Below are 21,989 nucleotides of genomic sequence, written 5' to 3'. Positions count from 1 at the left end.
TGGGATTAGGGTTGCAAAATTACGGGAACGTTCAATAAATTCCCTTGTTTTCCTGAAATTGTGGTTGGAGGGCTATAAAATCAGAAGGGAATTAGCAGGACATCCTGAAACCTCCTAACCAGGATTTTGGGAAATCCAGGGAATGTATTGAACGTTTCTGGAATTTTCCAGCCCTGAATGGGATATCTCATTCATGTAGTGTCAAAACCACATTTTCCTCCTTTAGCTTATTTTCACATGAATCACCCAATACAGTCAGTGCAGCTGTGTGACCATATCACTCCCTAACCTAATGTACTGTACCTTCCACATGGATAACCCCATAGAATTAGAAAGATTTTCACAACAACACTTTGGTGTTGCATAACTGTTTCAAAGAGTTGAATGAAAAAGTCTTGATAGGTCACATACCACTGACATATACACACATTTATCAACAGAAAAAAACCCAGAAAGAAATCAGTGACTATGATGATTATATTACATAAAATTATTTTTCGTATATGTACTTTACAGCCAAGTAAATCATTGAACCTTCTTTGAGTTAATAGTGAGTTTTATTTGGTATTTAAAAATGTAAACTATTAAAAATACTTGTTAATAAAATATACATATAAATGTCATTAAGAGTCAGTTTGGAAGTGGCATACGTTGAGGAGACCACCGATTCTGTCAGAACCACAGAGCTAGAGTATTATCATGGCATCCATGTTCAACTGATAAAGCGCTAAAGCAAACACTAAACGCTTACTGGGATCCCGCATTTGTGATGTGCATTCATGCTATGTTCAAAAGACATTCTAGTATGGAGCCTAAGTAAGTATGCTAGGCCTACATGGTGAAATCTTTCAAATAAGCAGATATGTGTAGATCGCCTCATATCTTCCAAAATGTCTTTAGGTAAAAATTTTGTTAGGTCATTTTAATCTATTAGGCATTAGTACTGGTAATTCACATTTGCATTTCCCCACAGTACACTTACATTTTCCCATCATCACAATACAAAGATAAACGTATTTCAAACCCAGCAGTTGTTTATTAAAGACTGCATGGTCTCACTCTCAAGACAAAACGCTCCTGATACCCATCCTCTTCCATCAAACACAGACATTCTCTCAAACAACAACAACAAACACTCAGCCCACAGAACCATCTTGGCATGGCAGCTTTGAGTGGGCCTGAATTCTAGTGAAGGTGCCAACCGCTGCAATGCAAGGTGATGGAGTGCAGCACTGCAGCCTACTCTGATTCTCTTCATCTCTCTCCCCCATCGCTCTGGTCCAGTTGAGGGGCCACACTGTCCAACTGTTCAGGGAGCATTCTCTTTCAGATGGAACTTCTTCGCCATCCGCCGGGCGCTGTAGAAGGACACACTGATGCCCACCATGGCCATCGTCATGGCGATCTGGTTGATGAACCCTTTCTGCGGCTGTATCTGGACTTCACCTGAGACCTGTCTCTGCCAGGGGGAAGAAACGAGCGCGCACACATACACACACACACAAACATACACACACACACCGACACACACAACGTTTGGTCAATTTATATTGGCATCAGTTCACACAGCCCCTACTGTTCTATTGTTGCCTACTTTTCAAGTTTCCTTTACGCTGGCACTCACTATGAATATTTGAACAAGGAAATTAGGGATTTGCGTTAAGGGCACACAGTGCTCTTTCCACACACATTAGCAATGGCACTGATAATAAAGCCAGTAGGCAGGAAACAGTGTCCCATAGGTTGCATGTCTCTCATATTTACAGCTCTCATAGGAACAGGTCCATACCACGGTAACAGAGCATAGGAATGATAGGAATAAGTCTTTGGTATTGTTTTATTCACATCTGTGAGGCAGGCATGCAAGATAATACACTAACGTCAAAATGATCCTTTATTTCAGAAAGTACAATTCAGCAAAAGCTTCAAACGATATGAGCTGGTTCTTTCAGTGAGAAAAGCAGTCATAAGTGTTGTATTATATAATCACTTAAGGTCTGCATCTGTAGTTCACTATGAAATGTTAATGTCCACTTTTCACTGTGTTGTTATCCATCACAACTAGCCTACAGTACAATGGATCCCTATGCTAATATATCAACTCATCAACTTTCCAAATCAACTCTAAAAACAAACAGTGTGTGCAGGAAATAAACTGCAAACCAAGGTTTAAAATCATCCCTAGATAGACAAGGACACACACCTGGAGGAGACGGAAGTATCCAGGGGTCAGGCGTCCCAGTCTAATGAACATGTCTTCAACTGTGAGTTCTCAGACTAGTCCAGCATCTGCCAGCAGAGAAAACATAAAATATAAATATAATCACCAGAGTACTCAATAGATACTGAGGCAAAAACATAGACAACACAATGAAAATGTAGTTTTAAATACAAGACTCAATAAGCAAGCCCTCTTCCCATATTGATCCAACAGCTCAAAAACAAAGTCACCTGACTCAGCCTTGGAGGTAAACAAGCTAATTTTTTTTTTTAATTTTACCTTTATTTAACTAGGCAAGTCAGTTAAGAACAAATTCTTATTTTCAATGACGGCCTAGGAACAGTGGGTTAACTGCCTGTTCAGGGGCAGAACGACAGATTTGTACCTTGTCAGCTCGGGGATTTGAACTTGCAACCTTTCGATTACTAGTCCAACGCTCTAACCACTAGGCTACCCTGCCGCCCTAATCAAAAATATGTTCCACTGTTAACATGCAGACGAATAAGGACCAGAATGATATTCTGAGACATTTATCAAAGGACAGTACATTCATACCTACACTGAACAAAAATATAAATGGATTTCACATGACTATGGATTTCACATGACTGGGCAGCAGCGCCAGCCATGGGTGGGCCTGAAAGGGCATAGGCCCATCCACTCAGTCTGACTGGCTGGGCCTGGCTCCCGAGTTTTTCCCCAGAAAAGGGCTTTATTACAGACAGAAATATTCCTCAGCTTCATCAGCCGTTCGGGTGGCTGGTATCAGACGATCTTGCAGGTGAAGAAGCCAGATGTGGAGGTCCTGGGCTGGCGTGGTTACACGTGGTCTGATGTGAGGCCAGTTGGACGTACCAGCAAATTCTCTAAAATGACTTTAGAGGCGGCTTATGGTAGAGAAATGAACATAAAATTCTCTGGCAACAGCTCTGATGGACATTCCTGCAGTCAGCATGCCAATTGCACGCTCCTTCAAAACTTGAGACATCTGTGGCATCGTGTTGTGTGACAAAACTGCATATTTTAGAGTGACCTTTTATTGTCCCCAGCACAAGGTGCACCTGTGTAATGATCATGCTGTTTAATCAGCTTCTTGATATGCCTGTCAGGTGGATGGATCATTTTGCCAAAGGAGAAATGCTCACTAACAGGGATGTAAACAAATTTGTGCACAAAATTTGAGAGAAATAAGCTTTTTGTACGTATGGAACATTTCTGGGATCTTTTATTTCAACTCATGAAACATGGGACCAACACTTTACATGTTGTGTAAAACTTTTTGTTCAGTAAACTTGCAGGCCAGGAGAAACAAAGAAACCCCTAATTGGGGGCTATTTGTTGTGGATTCTGTAGGGTAAGTTGCTCCCATACAATGTTAAAGGTCCAATGCAGACGTTTTTAACTCAATATCAAATAATTTCTGGGTTACAATTAAGTATCTTACTGTGATTGTTTTCAATTAAAATGGTCAAAAAGAAACAAAAATAGCTTCTTTGCAAATGGCAATTTCTCAAGCAAGAATTTTGCTAGGTCTGTCTGGGAGTGGTCTGAGTGGGAAACATATTGGGCGGACGGAACATATTGGGTGTACGCTGATAAGCTGTAGAAAGAATATATTCATTTATAAGACTTGTTCATAAAGTAATATATTCTTTCTACAGCTTACACCCAATATGTTTCCCCTGTTGATTATGCATTATGCATTATGGTTGAACCAAAAGATTACATGTCTCAAAAATGTAAAGAAATTGGAAACAATTAAATATATTTGTGAAATTAAATTAAACAATAATCTATGCTGATGCTAATATTATTTACAATATTTAATTATGTTTCCAGATGATAACAGTAGCCTAATATATTCTAAATGCTGTAAACTATTGTCATTTAAAAGTTTCATTCAATTCATTCTAATCAATCTAATAATTATGACACACCCCTCAACACTGTCATTGGTTGCACTAATTGCACTGTTTGTCTACATAACCTGGTTCAAGCGTTCATGACATTACACTGAATAAGGCAGGCACAGTGTTACCGAAACTTTGGTGTTTTACCCAATAAATTACTGGGAGTTTATGTATATACAGTTGAAGTCGGAAGTTTACACACACTTAGATTGGAGTCATTAAAACTCGTTTTTCAACCATTCCACAAATTTCTTGTTAACAAACTATAGTTTTGGCAAGTCGTTAGGAAATCTACTTTGTGCATGACACAAGTAATTTTTCCAACAATTGTTTACAGACAGATTTCACGTATAATTCACTGTATCACAATTCCGGTGGGTCAGAAGTTTACATACACTAAGTTGACTGTGCCTTTAAACAGCTTGGAAAATTCCAGAAAATGGTGTCATGGCTTTAGAAGCTTCTGATAGGCTAATTGACATCATTTGAGTCAATTGTTGGTGTACCCGTGGATGTATTTCAAGGCCTACCTTCAAACTCATTGCCTCTTCGCTTGACATCATGGGAAAATCAAAAGAAATCAGCCAAGACCTTAGAAAAACAATTGTAGACCTCCACATATCTGGTTCATCCCTGGGAGCAATTTCCAAACGCCTGAAGGTACCACGTTCATATCTACAAACAAAAGTACGCAAGTATAAACACCATGCGACCACGCAGCCATCATACCGCTCAGGAAGAAGACGCGTTCTGTCTCCTAGAGATGAACGTACTTTGGTGGGAAAAGTGCAAATCAATCCCAGAACAACAGCAAAGGACCTTGTGAAGATGCTGGAGGAAACAGCTACAAAAGTATCTATATCCACAGTAAAACGAGTCCTATATCGACATAACCTGAAGGCCGCTCAGCAAGGAAGAAGCCACTGCTCCAAAACCGCTATAAAAAAGCCAGACTACGGTTTGCAACTGCACATGGGGACAAAGAACGTATATTTTGGAGAAATGTCCGCTGGTCTGATGAAACAATAGAACTGTTTGGCCATAATGACCATCGCTATGTTTGAAGCACGGGGGTGGCAGCATCATGTTGTGGGGGTGCTTTGCTGCAGGAGGGACTGGTGCACTTCACAAAATAGATGGCATCATGAGGCAGGAAAATTATGTGGATGTATTGAAGCAACATCTCAAGACATCAGTCAGGAAGTTAAATCTTGGTTGCAAATGGGTCTTCCAAATGGACAATGACCCCAAGCATACTTCCAAAGCTGTGGCAAAATGGCTTAAGGACAACAAAGTGAAGGTATTGGAGTGGCCATCACAAAGCCCTGACCTCAATCCTGTTGAAAATTTGTGGGCAGAACTGAAAAAGCGTGTGCGAGAAAGGAGGCATACAAACCTTACTCAGTTACACCAGCTCTGTCAGGAGGAGTGGGCCAAAATTCCCCACCTTATTGTGGGAAGCTTGTGGAAGGCTACCCGAAACGTTTGACCCAAGTTAAACAATTTAAAGGCAATGATAGCAAAAATGAATTGAGAGTACGTAAACTTCTGACCCACTGGGAATGTGATGAAAGAAATAAAAGCTGAAACAAATCATTCTCTACTATTATTCTGACATTTCACATTATTAAAATAAAGTGGTGACCCTAATTCACCTAAAACAGCGAATATTTACTAGGATTAAATGTCAGGAATTGTGAAAAACCGAGTTTAAATGTATTTGGCTTCAGTAAACTTCTGACTTCAACTGTAGAGTGTACGACTCTTTATTTATTTCTATAGACATGGGATCCTACCACCACATTTTGCTAAAAGGGAACTAAACTCCTTGGCAATAATACCCAGCATAAACTTCTGTCGAATGCACTTTTAGAATCTCATGTCCATGCAATTTGTTCTGCAACAAGGACTGCATTCATGTTGCAAATTAGTACAGGAGTTAACCAGCAAATCACAAAAAAATGCAGCCCAAAAGTACACAATAGCTGCCAACATAGCCTCTTTTATCTAATTTTCCACTGAATGGTGCCCTCATTCTTACATCACAGAGAAACCAATGAGTCCTACATTTCAAACTCAAATTCAACATTTGAGAAAGACATGGTCCATTGGAGCTTTTATAGGCCCAGAGTCAAGCAAACGTCAAGTCATGATGACAGCAAAATAACAAAACCAGTGATAACCATGACATGAGACCAATACCACAATTGAGAAATAACTTCAGAAGTTCCCAGAATTTTAGGGAAAATGTAGAATATAATCTCACAGCATGGAGTTGGAGAGCCTTGGGCAGAGAGAGAGAGAGAGAAATGATTCAGGACAGGATCAAAAGGAATCCCGGTGAATCCTCACCTTTACCAAGCCCTGCAGCAGCATCAGAATGCCCAGACACCATCCGAAACACTAGAAGAAAGTGAAAGCCTGTGATACTGAGGAAGCTCCTATGTGCCCCTGGTCTTTGTAAACCCCAGTCCCATCCAATGGGCTCAATAGACTCAAGCTGAACACACAGACACAGTCTCGCACAGACAGACACACACACACATAGACACACTCTCTCGCCCTACTGCATAAAAGCCTCAGCCTGTCAGATACGGTTTTGTCATCCATTCCAAAAATGGGAGGATGAGGAGAGGGGAGTGTGCTTCTGTGCAGCATGGTCCACGCTTGAAGAAACATGTGTTAACACGCTGCAGTGGTGTTATGTAACACCTCGGACTCACCAAAACAGGACCCTATCCAATAGCATCCACTGCAAGAAGCATTCAATGATCCCAGCAGGAAGTCATTATAATGACTTCTAATTATGAGAACATATCTGACATTTCTGGAAGACTTCTTGCCTTGTATATGTTCAAATGATTGTCTGAAGGCTTGGTTCTGATGTTACATACTGACCACACCACTCGGTCGCGTGTGAGAGCGTTGCAAAATAAATGTACACATACATGTTTATTCAATCATTGCACCCACACTGCTCGCGAGCGTCAACGAGCATGCATAGCCATGCGCTAAAATAGAACTTTGTCATATTTGTGATGCTCAAAGCGTTGTAAGTCCTGCCTCTCCCATCTCCTCATTGGTTTTTAGGAGCATATGCCCATGTGAGTGATTGAAAGATGAACTGAGGTCCACACTCCAGTCCAGTTGGTTGTGGTAATGCACCTTAAAGTTGGTTGCCAACCGCCATATAAAGTCCAAAGAAGAAGAAGCCTGAAGGAGGAGAGATTAGAAACAAACTCGGTTTACTGTTTTATCTGTGGATTAATTGTCGGAGTAGAGGACCTTGTGCATTTCAGGTAAAATAACAACCCAATGTTTATATCCCAGGACAAATTAGCTAGCAACAGCAAGCTAGCTAGCTAAATTGCCATAAATGTTTAATGTTTTTCGACCTGTCCCCAAATTAATATAATTGGTTCAGAGTTTGTTTTGATATTCAAACCTGGTGTCCTGATCGTGTCTGGTGTGGGTGGACAAAATCAACTTGCGCGATGGCACACGCGGACGCACGTTCGGTCTGGTCAGCATGTAAGACTTTCCGTTTTTATGATGTCTCTATAACATTTTTAAATAGGCTTTCTCTTTTATGGCATGACCATTTCCACCGGGCACAGACGTCAGTTTAACGTTTAATTTTGATTTACATTTGGTTGAGTTGTCAACTAACGTGAATTCAATGTGAAATCAACAAAACATTTTACCATGTCATTGGATTTAGGTAAAAAATTGGATGAAAAAAATACGAAATTCCCTTATGTTGATGACTTTTTTCAAATCCAATCAGTTTTTCCAAGTTGATTCAACATCATCACATAGATTTTTGGGGGGGTTAAATTATATGGAAACAACATTGATTCAACAATTTTTGCCTCAGTGGGTTGTAATCGTCAGTTACAACCAATGATGTATATAAACCCTGGATTGCTGATGCTATTTAATTGCCATTGAGACGCTTTGAAGTCACCGGTCGGGACATATTGGTACTCCCCAGTTGGAGCAGTCCTCCATAGGAATGAATGGAATTCGACAGTATTTAAATTAAATGTTTCAAGGACAAAATTACATGTATTTAAGTATTAGTAAATGCATTTATATAGCTTCCAAAATACTTTTTACAGCGGTGGGAGTGCGATGGCTTCAACACAGCGCCCCGTTAGACCTCTTTCTGTGTCTGCAAACATTGCTGCAAGATGGTGATGCGCGCAAGTTGGTGGCAGGACAAGGGGGAGTTCTTATAGAACTCCAGCAAAAAAAGGCTCTATTTACATGTTGCTTATGAGTGCATTTCACACTACTTTTGAATTATAATTGGATTTTAAGGCTTGTATAAATGTCATGCTTAATATAATGTTTGTGTCATCATCGCAAATCAACTGCATTATATTAAAAAAACACTTCAACCAGTAAAATGGCTCTTTGGCTTTTGCTACAGCCTATATCAATGAGCGTTAGCATTCTAGCTAACAACTGCTGCATCCAAAATAGTTATTTTGCAAAGATCACATCCAAATATAATCTTTGCGACTGTTCAAGCAAGAATCAAAACATTATTGTAAGCATATGACAACCCAAAAAGTGATTTTGTTCAGAAGTAATAAAAACATAAATCTAGGCTTTGTTGGATGGGAGTATGATGGCGAAGACTTTCTATGAGGGGAATTTTTTTTATCTTCATCCAACACATCCAGAACTAGTGGCCTGACCACAGCACAACCAAAGACATTTCCTTTATGGAAACAATATTTTCAAACCAAAGGAAAGCAGGAAAGCGTCATCTTCCCCATCTTGACACACTAGTTGCCTTGTTTAGTATGGGTCTTTGTCTATAGTCTGCAGAATACAAACATGTGTAGTCATGTTCAGTTTGGACACAAAAGGCAGTCAATTCGGGGGGGGGGGGGGGGCTCCTAAATGAATTCATCCGTCAGTCTGCACATCAGTAAATTGAAACATTATTGCCAAAAGCAGATGCTGGTAACATACTGGTCTTGATGTAAACTGCTAATCGCATCACACAATAGTTTATACCATCACGACCATCAACATGTGAGCACCAAGTAGAATCTTCATCATAAAATGTATCTCTGACATCACAAATGAAACACCTTGTGCACTGAAGGTCAAAATGAGGCGATGTCCTCACAAATGATTGTGAATTCTGTCGATTGCTACATCAATATTTAAATATTGATAAATTCCACACACACAAAAAAAAATCGGCACAATGACAAAATTCAGTTACAGCACAATTTTAATCATTTCAAATCTGTTTAATCCATCCAATAATATCTGTTCCTAGTAGATACTAGTAGTCTAATTTTGATTGTTCATGCTGGATTGATGAATTCCTGTCTGTATGTTCACTCTCAAGCTAACACACCAAATTGTACATGGAGACCTGTAGTAAATAGTGAACAAACACTGAGCAAAGCTATAAGAGGAGGTGGGGTATTTATTTGACTGAAACTGTGTTGAAATACTCTGTGTCCTCAGTGGCAGTGGGGAGTTTCCTCAGGGCTCCACCCTGGATGGGCACCCTCTCCAGGGCCAGCTCTGTATTGGCCAGGGGCCCTCCTGTCAGGTGGGCTGGAGTGCTCTCTACAGTCATCACCCGCCCACAGAATTTCTGAAACACACACACACACACACACACACACACACACACACACACACACACACACACACACACACACACACACACACACACACACCACACACACACACACACACACACACATAATTGTTTTAAGGCAGTGGGGAAATCAGAGCAACAGAACAAGCATGGAAACAGGGGTGCGTGGTATATGTCCAATATAGCACGGCTAAGGGCTGTTCTTAAGGCAAGATGCAATGCGGAGTGTCGTAGGCCGTGGTATATTGGCAATATACCACAAACCCCCGAGGTGCCTTATTGCTATTATAAACGGGTTACCAATGTAATTAGAGCAGTAAAAATAAAAACGTTTTGTCATACCAGTGGTATACCCTTGATATACCACAGCTTTTAGCCAATCAGCATTCAGGGCTTGAAGCACCCAGTTTATAATTATCAATATAGTACAGTACAATATCTGCATCACAATGACTTACTGTAATTTGTAAGCCATGAATCTGTGTAGGATGGAATATAGCTTCCTTATGCTTTGGTTTAGGTCTGGATGAGTCAATAGATCTCTCCTGATGCTCTTTTGTCTCCTGAAATAGAACTTGATAAAGTAATCAATCACAAAGTCTTCTCTACAAATAGCACTTTCAAAGAAAGATTAATTGCTAGAGGCGGACATAGGATAACCTTTAAAATCTTGTAGTTTGATGTCTTTGCCACAAAATGCTCCCAAGACTGGGCTGTAAGCTCCTGCTGTTTCCAGTTGGAACTTATCTGTGAAATTAAGAAATAAACAGAATAACTTAGTCAGACCTTAATTATTTTAGAGCCCTTACACACATTGGGGCCATTTGACCCCAGCTGTTATAATGTCACGGGTGCACACACACACACACACACGCGCACACACTCGCACACACACGCACACACCTCTGTATACATGCGTTTCTCCTCACTGACGTCCTCCTTGTCCCGTTGCTCCAGCATGCTGCTCTGCTGTGTGATGACTCTCCTGGCTGTGTCCTCTGTCATCTTAGCAATGGTATCCAGGGCCTCTTCGTCAGGGGTGACTGGTCTCACTCCCTCCAGGCTCAACTCTTTGGAGATCTCATCCCACACCTCGCCAACCTATTGAGATAGCTTACCGTTAAAAAAAACGGTTTTTCGTCATGATTTGACATGTTTTTTTCCCCTTCTTCTTGTCTTTGTCAGTTTGACACTGTTCTGACTGATACGGATATCATATCAAGCTTATTTGTGTGTGACTGACCTGTTATAAATGTACATTCTAGGATAGGCTAAGAGAGGACACAAATGTTCACCTTAAAGTCCAGATATCTGGTGACAATGCTTAGGGTGATATAATCTTCCGTTGACAATCCAGGCAGGGCTTCAAAACCTGGAATCAGAAGCATTATTTTACCCAAGGAAACAACTCACAAACACACATTACTGTAAAGCATACATTTGTGATAATTTCGACATTTCAGGGTGTTGGTATGGCAACTGCTCGGCATCGGACCGTAAGGTGCTACAGAGGGTAGTGCCAAGCTTCCTGCCATCCAGGACCTATATACTAGGCGGTGTCAGAGAAAAGCCCAAAAAATTGTCAGAGACTCCAGTCCCCCAAGTCATAGACTATTTTTTCTGCTACCGCACGGCAAGTGGTACTGGAGTGCCAAGTCTAAGACCAAAAGGCTCCTTAACAGCATCTACCCCCAAGCCATTAGACTGCTGAACAATTAATCAAATGGCCACCGGACTATTTACATTGACACCCCCCCTCTCCATTTGTTTTGTACACTGCTGCTACTCACTATTTATTATCTATGCACAGTTACTTCACCCCTACCTACATGTACAAATTACCTCGACTAACCTGTACCCCCGCATACTGACTCGGTACCCCCTGTATATAGCCTCATTATTGTTATTTTATTGTGTTACTTTTGATTATTTTTTACTTTCGTTTATTTGGCAAATATTTTCTTAACTCTTCTTGAACTGCACTGTTGGTTAAGGGCTTTTAAGTAAGTATTTCACGGTAAGGTCTACACATGTTGTATTCGGCAACATGTGACAAATAAAGTTTGATTTGATTTAATCCGTCCCTTGAAAATAGTAGTCAATTGTCCTTTACCAAGTTTACAGAAGACAGAGTAGATCTTGAAGCGAAGGTTCTCAGACACATCCATCACTGCAGCACTAGGCCTGTTAGCAGGCAGTGATACCTGGGAATCCTCCTCCTCTTGGTAATAACACAGAATAGGCTTCTTGGGATCTAGCCATAAAATAGAAAAAAAAGTTATAGTTTTAGTAGTAGGATGTTACTGTAACTCCATTATGAAACAGACAGAAACAGAGGCAACATTTACTGTATTAGTCAAATAGTATTGACCTCACTGCATAGCATTTCACTGTCATTGTGTGATTGTTAACAGCAGTAATCCCACTTAATTTGAGTGATACCATGGACCCACCTGAGATCCTTCCATAGAGGTCTCTGCTCACCCCCAGCTCTGCCTCTTCCTGCCTCCAGAGCTGTAAGAGTAGCCCCGGGGTGGTCAGGCTCTTCTGCCCTCGCCAGGCCAGGATGTGAGACATCGTCTTGGGGTTGTCACACAGCTCCAGCAGGGTTCCAAGGACCACATTCTGCATGTTCCTAGGGCTCGACTGCAGGTAAGATGGGTTCAGAAATTCAACATGGTGCAGCAGAAAAAGTCCTGCTTGAGCTACACCTAAGGATGCCACACCAAATAGTGTACTTACATGAAGCAAGTCAAGCAGAAGGAAAATGCCTTCTTTTTCCAAAAACACATCTTCTGTGGTGTAGCATCCAACGATACAGGACCTACAGTAAAACAATAGCCCACAAATGAGAACATACAGTACAAGAGTCGCAGATGGAAGAAGTAAACTGATGTATTTGTAAGTGAACTAACCAGACACAATCCACGGTGGAGAGGATGAGTTTGTTGTGTCCCAGGCCACTGTAGAACTTCTCAGTGCTCATCTTGAGGAAATGCACCGTCATCTCAACTCCCTCCGATCCAAACAATTCCTGACGCATATAGTAGCGTGGAGTTATACCCATTTTAGTCTCCATTTAAATTCAATGAAAGCGAAAATATCATAGCGCAGTGAGGCTTTTTAACTGCTGTTATGAGGGTGAGTAACACATCATTCTCCAATATCCTCTTTGAAGATGTTGTATTTGTATATATTAGGGTTCTCCTTTACCTGCTGCCAAGGCAGCAGGTATTCTTCCTGGTGTCCAAACACACTAAGGCACTTACATTACATATAAAACAAAAGATCAAACAGTATATCATATAACATTATTACACCACTACATATCTATAATACAAAATGTATAATACCACCATACAACAATATTACAATGTATGTGTGTGTAGAGTGCGTGTGCTAGCGCTTGTGCACGTATGCGTGTGTGTGTACCTTTCTGTGTGTCTCTTCACAGTCCCCGCTGTAATCAAGGTTCTTGATCTTAGTTTTACCTTTCTGTGTGGATTGTTCTCGCAGAGTGCTGACAGGATCAGCTGAATGTCAGCCTTGATCTCCAAGGTAATAACGTCCTCCTCCTCAGGACTCCCCTCCATCTGCATAATGATCACTGGGAAAGTTGTGCTCAACATTATGGAAAAACACAGATACTTTGTGAAGCTTGCATTTGGAATCAAAATCTAAATATCCATAATAGCTGTAATATTCCAAAAGGAGAGGTACCGCCTGTCATTACCAAGCAGCTGGCTGATGGCTCCTTGATCAAAGAGGTCCTGGTTGATTGCTTCGTTGCCTAGGGACGCCATGGATCTCAGCAGCCTCACACAGTAACGCATCTGAGCCTTCTTACTGCCCCTCCCTCCAGTGCCATGGAAACTATGGCCCTGTCCAAAGTAGGCATCTGTTGGGCATAAACAATGATGTGATACAAACAATAGTTGCAGATCAAACCAAGACACCAATTTCAAGTTCCATTAAATTCATAGCTAAGTCATCATAAGTGGCCAAACAAATGTGTGAGGTACCAGTCTCTGAATTACTCCCACCATACAAGCCAATATATGAAATTAAGAACATTGCTTTGGAGAAGTCCATCTGCAACTAAAGTTGTCTACACACCACTACTTCTGTTCAACTCCTGTCCAAGTTTGTGGTAAGTTCCCAGTGTGTCCCCTCTCCTCACCTCGCTCAGTGCACCACTCCAGCAGCAGCAGAAGGCAGGTGTTTCCCTGGCAGGTCATGTAGTCATCCAGCATCAGTGGAGCCACGGTGGCCAGAGTGGCCAGAGCCTGCAGCTGCAGCTCCTCCTGCTGGACAGGGGTCCAGTTGCGTGGCCCTGACTGGCCTTCAGGAGGAGCAGCAGTGGGCTTCACTAGGTGGAGCAGGGCCAGGACAACATGGCCCTCTTTGAACAGCTGGTAGACACAAACATCATGTATGAAGTTACAGTTTATAACGCGTCAGAAAGTATTAATAATTTGTATGTACTCTGGAATGTTTTTCAGACTATCAATGGCACACTAACGTTAAATAATGCAGCTAATCAATCGTTCACATTACGGAAGTAAAATACTCATTCACCTGCAGAGCAGATAAGTCTTTTGACATGACAACAACCAGATTTAGTAGCAACCTTTTCATCTCAAAATCTTCATTGTTATAGGATAGCTTGAGGTTGCGCACCAACGGGTTGTGACTCTTGACTTGGATACAAAGAAAAATAATATCAAAATAGTTCATGACCATTCAACTCCATTTGGAAGATAACATGTAACAGATTTACTTTATAATGCATTAATAATTATCACTACTTACAAACACATCATCATTTATATATATGAGGAAAAAAGAGGCTTACGTTCTGGAAAAGTGACAAAAAGAATGAGCTGCTTGGCAAATAAACTCTCCTGTAAATGAGAACAACCACTGATGAGGAGACAAACAAATATCAATAACATGTGATGCTTGAAGTGTGGTATGATTATTGACAATTGATGACATTCCTGTGATTTACTTCCTGCTTTGATTTAGTAATACAATTTGCTTACAATGAGTGGAGATTTGGGGTTTTCAGCTATGAGAGTTGTGATCACCAGTAGATCATTCCTGAGTTGGAAGTCATAATGTCGAAAGCCATTCAGCAGCTGGTGCAAAAATGCCTCTTTCAGAGCCCTATGTTTGAGACAATAATAATCATTAGTACTTAATTTCCCTTCACATATTACACAGTTAATTTGTAATGGTTGTAAACACTTCTTCAATGTGAGTACTGTTTATTGCACTCACTCATGCAGAATGTGAATGAGCTCTTAAAAAATGTAGGTAAAAGTCACATACATAATACAGTCCATGTTGCTGAGTTGAGCTGTAACCTCCTCTTTGCAACCTCTCTCCAGCAAGTTCCATAGGATCTCCGAGGAGCGGAACAGGACTTGCCCTGATGGGTCTGGCTCATTCATATGGAAACAGATCTGCTCTGCCCCCTGTGCCTTTAATATTAGGCTACAGTTCACATCTGTGTACAAAACATACACGTGACTGTAGGAGGTGGAATAAATAGAGACAGACTCCTTGACATTGGCAGAGATAAACTGTAAGTTACTGCTATGATTGGTCCTTCTTTAAAGAGCTACATTATCTCAAGAGCTACTTTCTCTGATGAAGGATGAAGAGCTCTAATCCAAAGTAGTGCACTATAAAGGGAATTAGGGTCCCACACTGCCAATATTCTGACTTTCTCTAGGTCTGGGATTTCCGAGACTATGCCAGTTGGGAAACATACAGAAACTAATTCATACAGAAACTAATTCACCAGTCCTTTATAGCAATTCATGTTTGAATTGTTATTTACCAGAGGAGCTGGAGAGCATCTGAAGAGTCTGTAGGACCTGGAGCTTGACTGCAGGCTGGTTCTCCAGGAGGGCCATGGACAGGACCAGAGTCTCAGCCAGCCCACTCTGCTCCAACAGCTGCACCCTGTAGCCTAGGCTGGTAGGGTGGAGTCCTATATAAAATAGGATATTACAACAGAAGATAATAAGCATATTTCTGTGAAGTGGTACACCATTTCAGACAGGTGAATGTCTTACAACAAACACAACATCAATATCATTTAAAATGGCTCACTCAATGAATGTTTAGAGAATCTGTGAGAGGGAACAGCTGGCTTTGAGGCAGCTGCAGGCTTTGAAAGACTGTCCATACCATCCACACTGCGTTTTGATGTCACAGAGCTGTACACGGATATAATAGAGTGGCAGATTTGGTTCCTCACTTCAGCGTTTGGCACCCTCATCAGGAACCCTGCAAACATTAAATAAATTGGTATCACTTTTGGATGACCAGATGCTTGTATGACCACAGCAGTACTGCATGCGTTACGTACCCATCTGAGAGAGTGATTCTTTGACAGTCTGTGCGTAGGTCACTTCATCAGAGGTCTTTTCCTTTAGAAAAGGAAGCCTAAGTAATACAAGTTATAGTCTGTAAGCTTGTATTTGGTTTGAATAAGCAAGAACAACCGATTGAACAAGCAACAACTTACCTACAAATCTTCAGTAAGTCACATAGCACTGAAGTATATTCAGGGTGATCTTTGGACTTCTCAGCACAGATATATAAAATCTTAAAAACATCAGCCAGCTCTTTCAAAAGCTTGAAAAATTTATTTTAAGGACAAATAAGCACGTGAAGAAGTAGCCTAACTATGGAAATAATGGTGTCTAAAAATACCCCATGGAGACCTACAATATCTCATAACTATAATTATTTCTGGGCAATAAAAATGCTGAACCCAAAAATAATTAGCTGGTAATTGGGACCTAGGGAATTCAATGTGTCTACATTTGGTACTCGGAGGACATGACACTGCCTAACAACATAGGCTTATCTATTTCCAAAACATCATTAGGGGATATGAGTCAGAAGAGTTTACACCCTGGCACAATTAGTTCTGAACAAGAAAATAATCAATCAGCCCAATGAAATCAAGAAAAAGTCAGGTAAGAAGGATACAAAGCCTTTTTGACATCTCTTCACTACTTTCTTCAAAGCAAAAATCTGTCTCTCTTTCAAAGTAGCCTGAAGCAGAGATAAAAATGTTTGATTAACATTTGGCATTTCCATTGAATGAATAACTTAGTTTATGATTTTGTTACTAACCTAGTAATAGTTTAATGATTTTGTTGACAAATATTTATCACTTACTGCTAAAGGATCCTCAAGAAAATGTATCACACGACTGAGTTCAATAGGTTTGGTGAGAACCTGAAAAAACACATGAATGCATTTGATAAATTCACATGAATCCAGATTCATAAGACAAAGTTAACCTTTATTTGAAATGCATGACAAAGTAGTTTAAAACATGTCAAAGTAGAAAAATATAAATAACTTACTTCCTGTTTCTCTTGATCATTGTCTTTTGCTATATGTTTGATAACTGGGATCGCAGGTTTTCTTCGATGCACTTTGGCTTTCGATCCAGTTGAAGTTGTCAAATAACTTTTAGTCATTGCAGCCTCCGATGCAAGCATTGCAAACGCGTTTGTGCAAAAAAAATACCTGCTTTAGAGAGTTCCGCGTGTACAACTGAAAATGTTCAGTTAGTTGACATAACAAACATTACAAATACATGGAAGAAAATAACTATAGTCGATGCCTCTCACAAAAACACCTACTTCTGTGTTGGCCTCAGACCTACCTATGTGCGCCTGTATCCGTTACTATGGTTATCTCCCTACTACCACAAACAGAAAATACCACATCTTGAAACGCCTACTTTCCCCGTTCTGACACACCGGAAGTGGGTTTTTGGTGACAGCATTCGCCATTATTTCCTTGACAGAATAACGACAACAAAGGCAGATTGATTACAATTAATTCTTACAATCGTCTCAAACAAATTAATAAACCCTGAATAACTCAATTCGTCTTTGCACTCGTTCTAAACAACGCGTTTTTATTTTTGCACTCGTTCTAAACAACGCGTTTTTATTTTTATTTTACAAAGGGTAAAGTCTAAAAAACTTAGTCCACTCTGTTCATAACAGATTATATTGAGATCAAATGTTTAATCGATGAGAAAATGTGCAGAATCTCGGCCAAAATCCATCTCGTTCCATCTTCTTCCACTGCCAGCCAGTGAGCAGCTTCTTCATCTTCTTCTTCTACTTCTATGGTATAGTGGCGTAACAATCAAATGTGCAGTCTGCCACCAACTGTACGGATGGGTAATAAGGATCGGTCCGCAAACATAAAACATTTGGGTAAAAATAAAAGATCACACTAACTACCAAAAAAATTATAAATAATAACCAAACAAAATGAACCTGCTTTTCTGTAAAAAAAAAAAAATCGGAATCAGGTCCCAACACAGGTTCAGAAGCCTCCTGTGTGGGCGGGACATTTCCTAGCGACAAAAGTCCTTGTAGTGTTTCTGCCGTGAAGTCTTGGAGCCCCAACAACTTCTCAGTTGCACATATAATGATATCCAGCTTATTTGACTTCTTAGACACTTGTGCTGTACAATTAACCACTGTGGCTATAAATGCCACAAAAATCCACTTTCTTCACAATGAGTGTATCCAGATCACCCGATTGACTTAAAACACTAGCAACTGATTGCAATGCGTCCACCGCCATATCTTCAACAGTGTTGCCTCTTTCCCCTTTGACTCTCTTCACCTCCTCCACATAGGAGATCCTCTGCGCAGCCCTGATCTTTGACACCTCAACCTCCTTCACCCTAACAGGGCACACAAGGAAGTCTGGAGTATGATCCCCACCACAGTTTCAACATTTTCCATTCACAGATTCTTCAATATTATACTTCTCCTGTCTGCAAACATTTGATACGTGACCGTACCCTTTACAATTTCCGCACTGTAATGTTTTGGACACAAATTCTCTCACCGCATACCTCACATATCCAAGTTTTATATATTCAGGTAGAGTCTTCTCAAACAACAATAACATCATCAGGCTTTTCTCCTTCCTTCCATTTACCATACAGGTCAGGCGATGTGCACTGACCACTGCTGGGATTTTCTGACTAAGATACTCATCATCTACAGTACCAGTCAAAAGTTTGGACACACCTACTCATTCAAGGGTTTTATTTATTTTTACTATTTTCTACATTGTAGAATAATAGTGAAGACATCAAAACTATGAAATAACACATATGGAATCATGTAGTAATCAAAAATGTTTCAAAGTAGCCACCCTTTGCCCTGATGACAGCTTTGCACACTCTTGGCATTCTCTCAACCAGCTTCATGAGGTAGTCACCTGGAATGCATTTCAATTAACAGGTGTGCCTTGTTCAAAGTTAATTTGTGGAATTTCTTTCCTTCTTAATGCGTTTGAGCTGATCAGTTGTGTTGTGACAAGGTAGGGGTGGTATACAGAAGATAGCCCTATTTGGTAAAAGGCTGAGTCCATATAATGGCAAGAACAGCTCAAATAAGCAAAGCTTAATGACAGTCCATCATTACTTTAAGACATGAAGGTCAGTCAATGCGGAAAATTTCAAGAACTTTGAACGTTTCTTCAAGTGCAGTCACAAAAACCATCAAGCACTATAATGAAACTGGCTCTCATGAGGACCGCCAAAGGAAAGAAAGACCCAGAGTTACAGAGGATAAGTTCATTAGAGGTACCAGCCTCAGAAATTGCAGCCCAAATAAATGCTTCACAGAGTTCAAGTAACAGACACATCTCAACATCAACTGTTCAGAAGAGACTGCGTGAATCAGGCCTTCGTGGTCAAATTGCTACTAAAGGACGCCAATAAGAAGAGACGTGCTTGGTCCAAGAAACACGACCAATGGACATTAGACCGGTGGAAATCTGTCCTTTGGTCTGATGAGTCCAAATGTGAGGTTTTTGGTTCCCACTGCCTTGTCTTTGTGAGACGGAGAGTAGGTGAACGGATGATCTCTGCATGTGTAGTTACCACCGTGAAGCATGGAGGAGGAGGTGTGATGGTGTGGGGTTGCTTTGCTGGTGACACTGTTCGTGATTTATTTAGAATTTAAGGTACACTTAAGGTACACTCCTCTTCCGCTCTTCATCAACACAATTAACCAAAACAAGGCCGCTTCTAGTCACCTTGATTGAATCCACCTTTCCCATTGCTTTCTTCACAGTCCTCGATATTACAAATGGATTTCCCAAATGAATCTCCTTGTCCAAAAAACGCAGCCCAATAAGAAATGCATTATTGGACCGGTCCTCGTCTTCTACTACAACTTATTTTCCATTAATTATCACACACTTCACTTGCCGCACTTTCGGATTCAAGCAGAGTCGCCATTTTCCCCACAGGCCACTCCCGGCCTCCCACTCCGCGTTGTGCCTCTTGTTTATCGGTCTGGCACCACAGCCAGTGGGATTCCTCTCACTACCATATTTGGTGGAGATGCCAAGCAGATGCTTCACATTTATACATCTGGTGAAATATCTTTCTCATCGTTCTATCTGTGGGAATACACTCGTGTCCGCCGTGGACCGGCTCGTACATAAAGCATCCTCAATTCAGGTTGCAAGGGCATCATTTACCTCCTTAACAAGCTTTAATGGTAACCGTCAGAAAAAAAATTGAAAAATATGTGTACTGTCCATAGATTGTATATGTAAAAGTACTGTTTCTTAATAAAACACAATTTTCCACCACCATGTTTGGATTTTTAGACAAGGCAGAGCCCCACCTGTTTAGCAAAATAATAATTATTACTATTATTACTATTATTATTACTACTATTACTATTATTACTATTATTAATAGTTATTTTGGCATTAATACATGTCACATATCAGTTTGCAAACAATGTAAAAAAGTTAATAAAGCTACATACAAACATGGTCTCTTTTTTGCTTTCTTGAGTAAGGAAGCTCCAAAATGCAGGTGTTTCATCCTAGATCAGTGGTGGTGGGGTAGCCAGCGGAAATAGGGGTTGGTAATGTTCTCTAGTTGCGCTGTTATTGGCTCAGTGTTCTGTCACTCATGGGGACACTACGTCGCAGCAAAATCTACGGGGAGAGCTCGAAAATTCCAGCCCCTTCGGTCCTGCCATAGAGTTACATTAGAAGTGCCCATCCAAGAAAGCTCAAGGTCATTGGCCACAGATAAAATTACGTAATTTTAAATCTACAGTAGCTTTGATTGGACTGATCATGTCAACATCATACTTTCATAATCTTAGCTAGCAAGCTAGCAGTCATCATGAATCAAGTCGACAAACTACTGGCAAATCCTTTTCAATTCTTGTCATTTGAAGATAAATTATAGATAAAATGTCTCATTTGCCATAAACATTACACAACAAGTCAGAAATTGCAAATACAACAATGAGTGGTTTGGAAGGACGCAGTGGCTAACTGCAAGCATCTCAGAGCAATCACTATTTTGCATCCCCTTCCTGCTATTCAGTGGAGAGAGAAAGTGGATACCTAGTCAGTTGTACAACTGAATGCCTTCAGCTGAAATGTGTCTTCTGAATCAGAGAAGTGCAGGGGGCTGCCTTAAATCCACATCCACAGCCCCTAGTGAACAGTGGGTTAACTGCTTTGCTCAAGGGCAGAACGACAGATTTTTACCTTGTCAGCTCGGAGATTCGATCTAACAACCTTTCGGTTACTGGCCCAACGCTCTAACCTGTGTGTTGTCCAAGTATGGATTTAAGGATTTAATACATGTGTTTGAAAGGGTCTCAAAACATGAGCATTGTGCATCACATATACACAATGCTGTTAAACTGGGATTACTGGGGAAATCAAACGTTGTGGCTCAGCTAGACATATAGACGAGCCACAGACCTTCACAACCAACAAACGGAGGAGAATAGGTACGTGCTTGCCAGAATTATAGCATGCATTAAATTGTGTGGCAATAGGCTCTATGCATTATTCCGCCTCCAACGTTCTAATTTACTTCCAACCGGGTTGATGACCTCCAGAGCAAGTTCTGCTATTGTTTTTATCATTAGCTTACTAGCTATCGTCGATGCATTTCTGACTGAAATAGTTCACAATGACTACGTTTAAATTACAGCCCCCCGAAGGAGGTGCTAATGAACATTGTTCAGTGCCTTTGTGTTCAGTTTCTTCCAAATGTAATGGTATTGTGACCTTCCATCGTTTCCCAGTCGATGTAGAGCTCAGAAAAAGGTGGTTAGAGGCAGTACGTCGTGCCAACTTTACTGTCACCAAACACACAAAGGTG

The 21,989-nt window shown here is 40.7% G+C and overlaps 1 protein-coding gene and 1 long non-coding RNA gene across 5 annotated transcripts; both read right to left on the bottom strand.

The window, feature by feature from the left end:
- Window positions 1-546: 546 nt before the first annotated feature.
- On the bottom strand, window positions 547-6,649 carry LOC139559389 (uncharacterized). The gene is made up of 3 exons (XR_011671751.1): window positions 6,484-6,649; window positions 2,204-2,289; window positions 547-1,459 (listed from the first exon to the last, which is right to left on the bottom strand). It is a non-coding gene; the product is annotated as an uncharacterized lncRNA (long non-coding RNA).
- Window positions 6,650-9,367: 2,718 nt separating this feature from the next.
- On the bottom strand, window positions 9,368-17,927 carry LOC139559376 (cilia- and flagella-associated protein 69-like). Of its 4 annotated transcripts, none has more exons than XM_071375349.1 (23): window positions 17,161-17,927; window positions 16,970-17,029; window positions 16,778-16,843; window positions 16,308-16,417; window positions 16,149-16,225; window positions 15,890-16,066; window positions 15,615-15,767; window positions 15,101-15,278; window positions 14,812-14,935; window positions 14,622-14,670; window positions 14,345-14,466; window positions 13,947-14,178; window positions 13,500-13,664; window positions 13,258-13,373; window positions 12,682-12,800; window positions 12,509-12,590; window positions 12,220-12,412; window positions 11,880-12,020; window positions 11,062-11,138; window positions 10,670-10,867; window positions 10,427-10,513; window positions 10,225-10,340; window positions 9,368-9,760 (listed from the first exon to the last, which is right to left on the bottom strand). In XM_071375349.1, the coding sequence occupies exons 1-23, from the start codon at window positions 17,296-17,298 to the stop codon at window positions 9,742-9,744; spliced, it is 2,799 nt and encodes a 932-aa protein (XP_071231450.1). In that variant the 5' UTR covers window positions 17,299-17,927; the 3' UTR covers window positions 9,368-9,741. The 4 variants fall into 4 exon arrangements, with proteins under 4 accessions (XP_071231450.1, XP_071231448.1, XP_071231449.1 ...); XM_071375347.1 differs by having other exon boundaries at window positions 10,225-10,329; XM_071375348.1 differs by having other exon boundaries at window positions 10,225-10,329; window positions 15,968-16,066.
- Window positions 17,928-21,989: the final 4,062 nt, after the last annotated feature.

This window comes from Salvelinus alpinus, chromosome 29 (assembly GCF_045679555.1).
Source record: "Salvelinus alpinus chromosome 29, SLU_Salpinus.1, whole genome shotgun sequence".
Classification (NCBI taxonomy): domain Eukaryota; kingdom Metazoa; phylum Chordata; class Actinopteri; order Salmoniformes; family Salmonidae; genus Salvelinus; species Salvelinus alpinus.
Note: the sequence above shows the minus strand (reverse complement) of the source record. Positions and strands in the feature narration are given on the sequence as shown.

Bases quoted from the DNA above. Each gene is read 5' to 3' on its own strand.
- LOC139559376 (XM_071375347.1), bottom strand. From the start codon at position 17,298: ATGCTTGCATCGGAGGCTGCAATGACTAAAAGTTATTTGACAACTTCA. The intron at 14,936-15,100 runs GTATGTGACTTT...TCTCAAACATAG, and splicing joins AGCAACATGGACTGTATTAT to GGCTCTGAAAGAGGCATTTT. The intron at 13,374-13,499 runs GTAATGACAGGC...CAACTTTCCCAG, and splicing joins AGCCATCAGCCAGCTGCTTG to TGATCATTATGCAGATGGAG.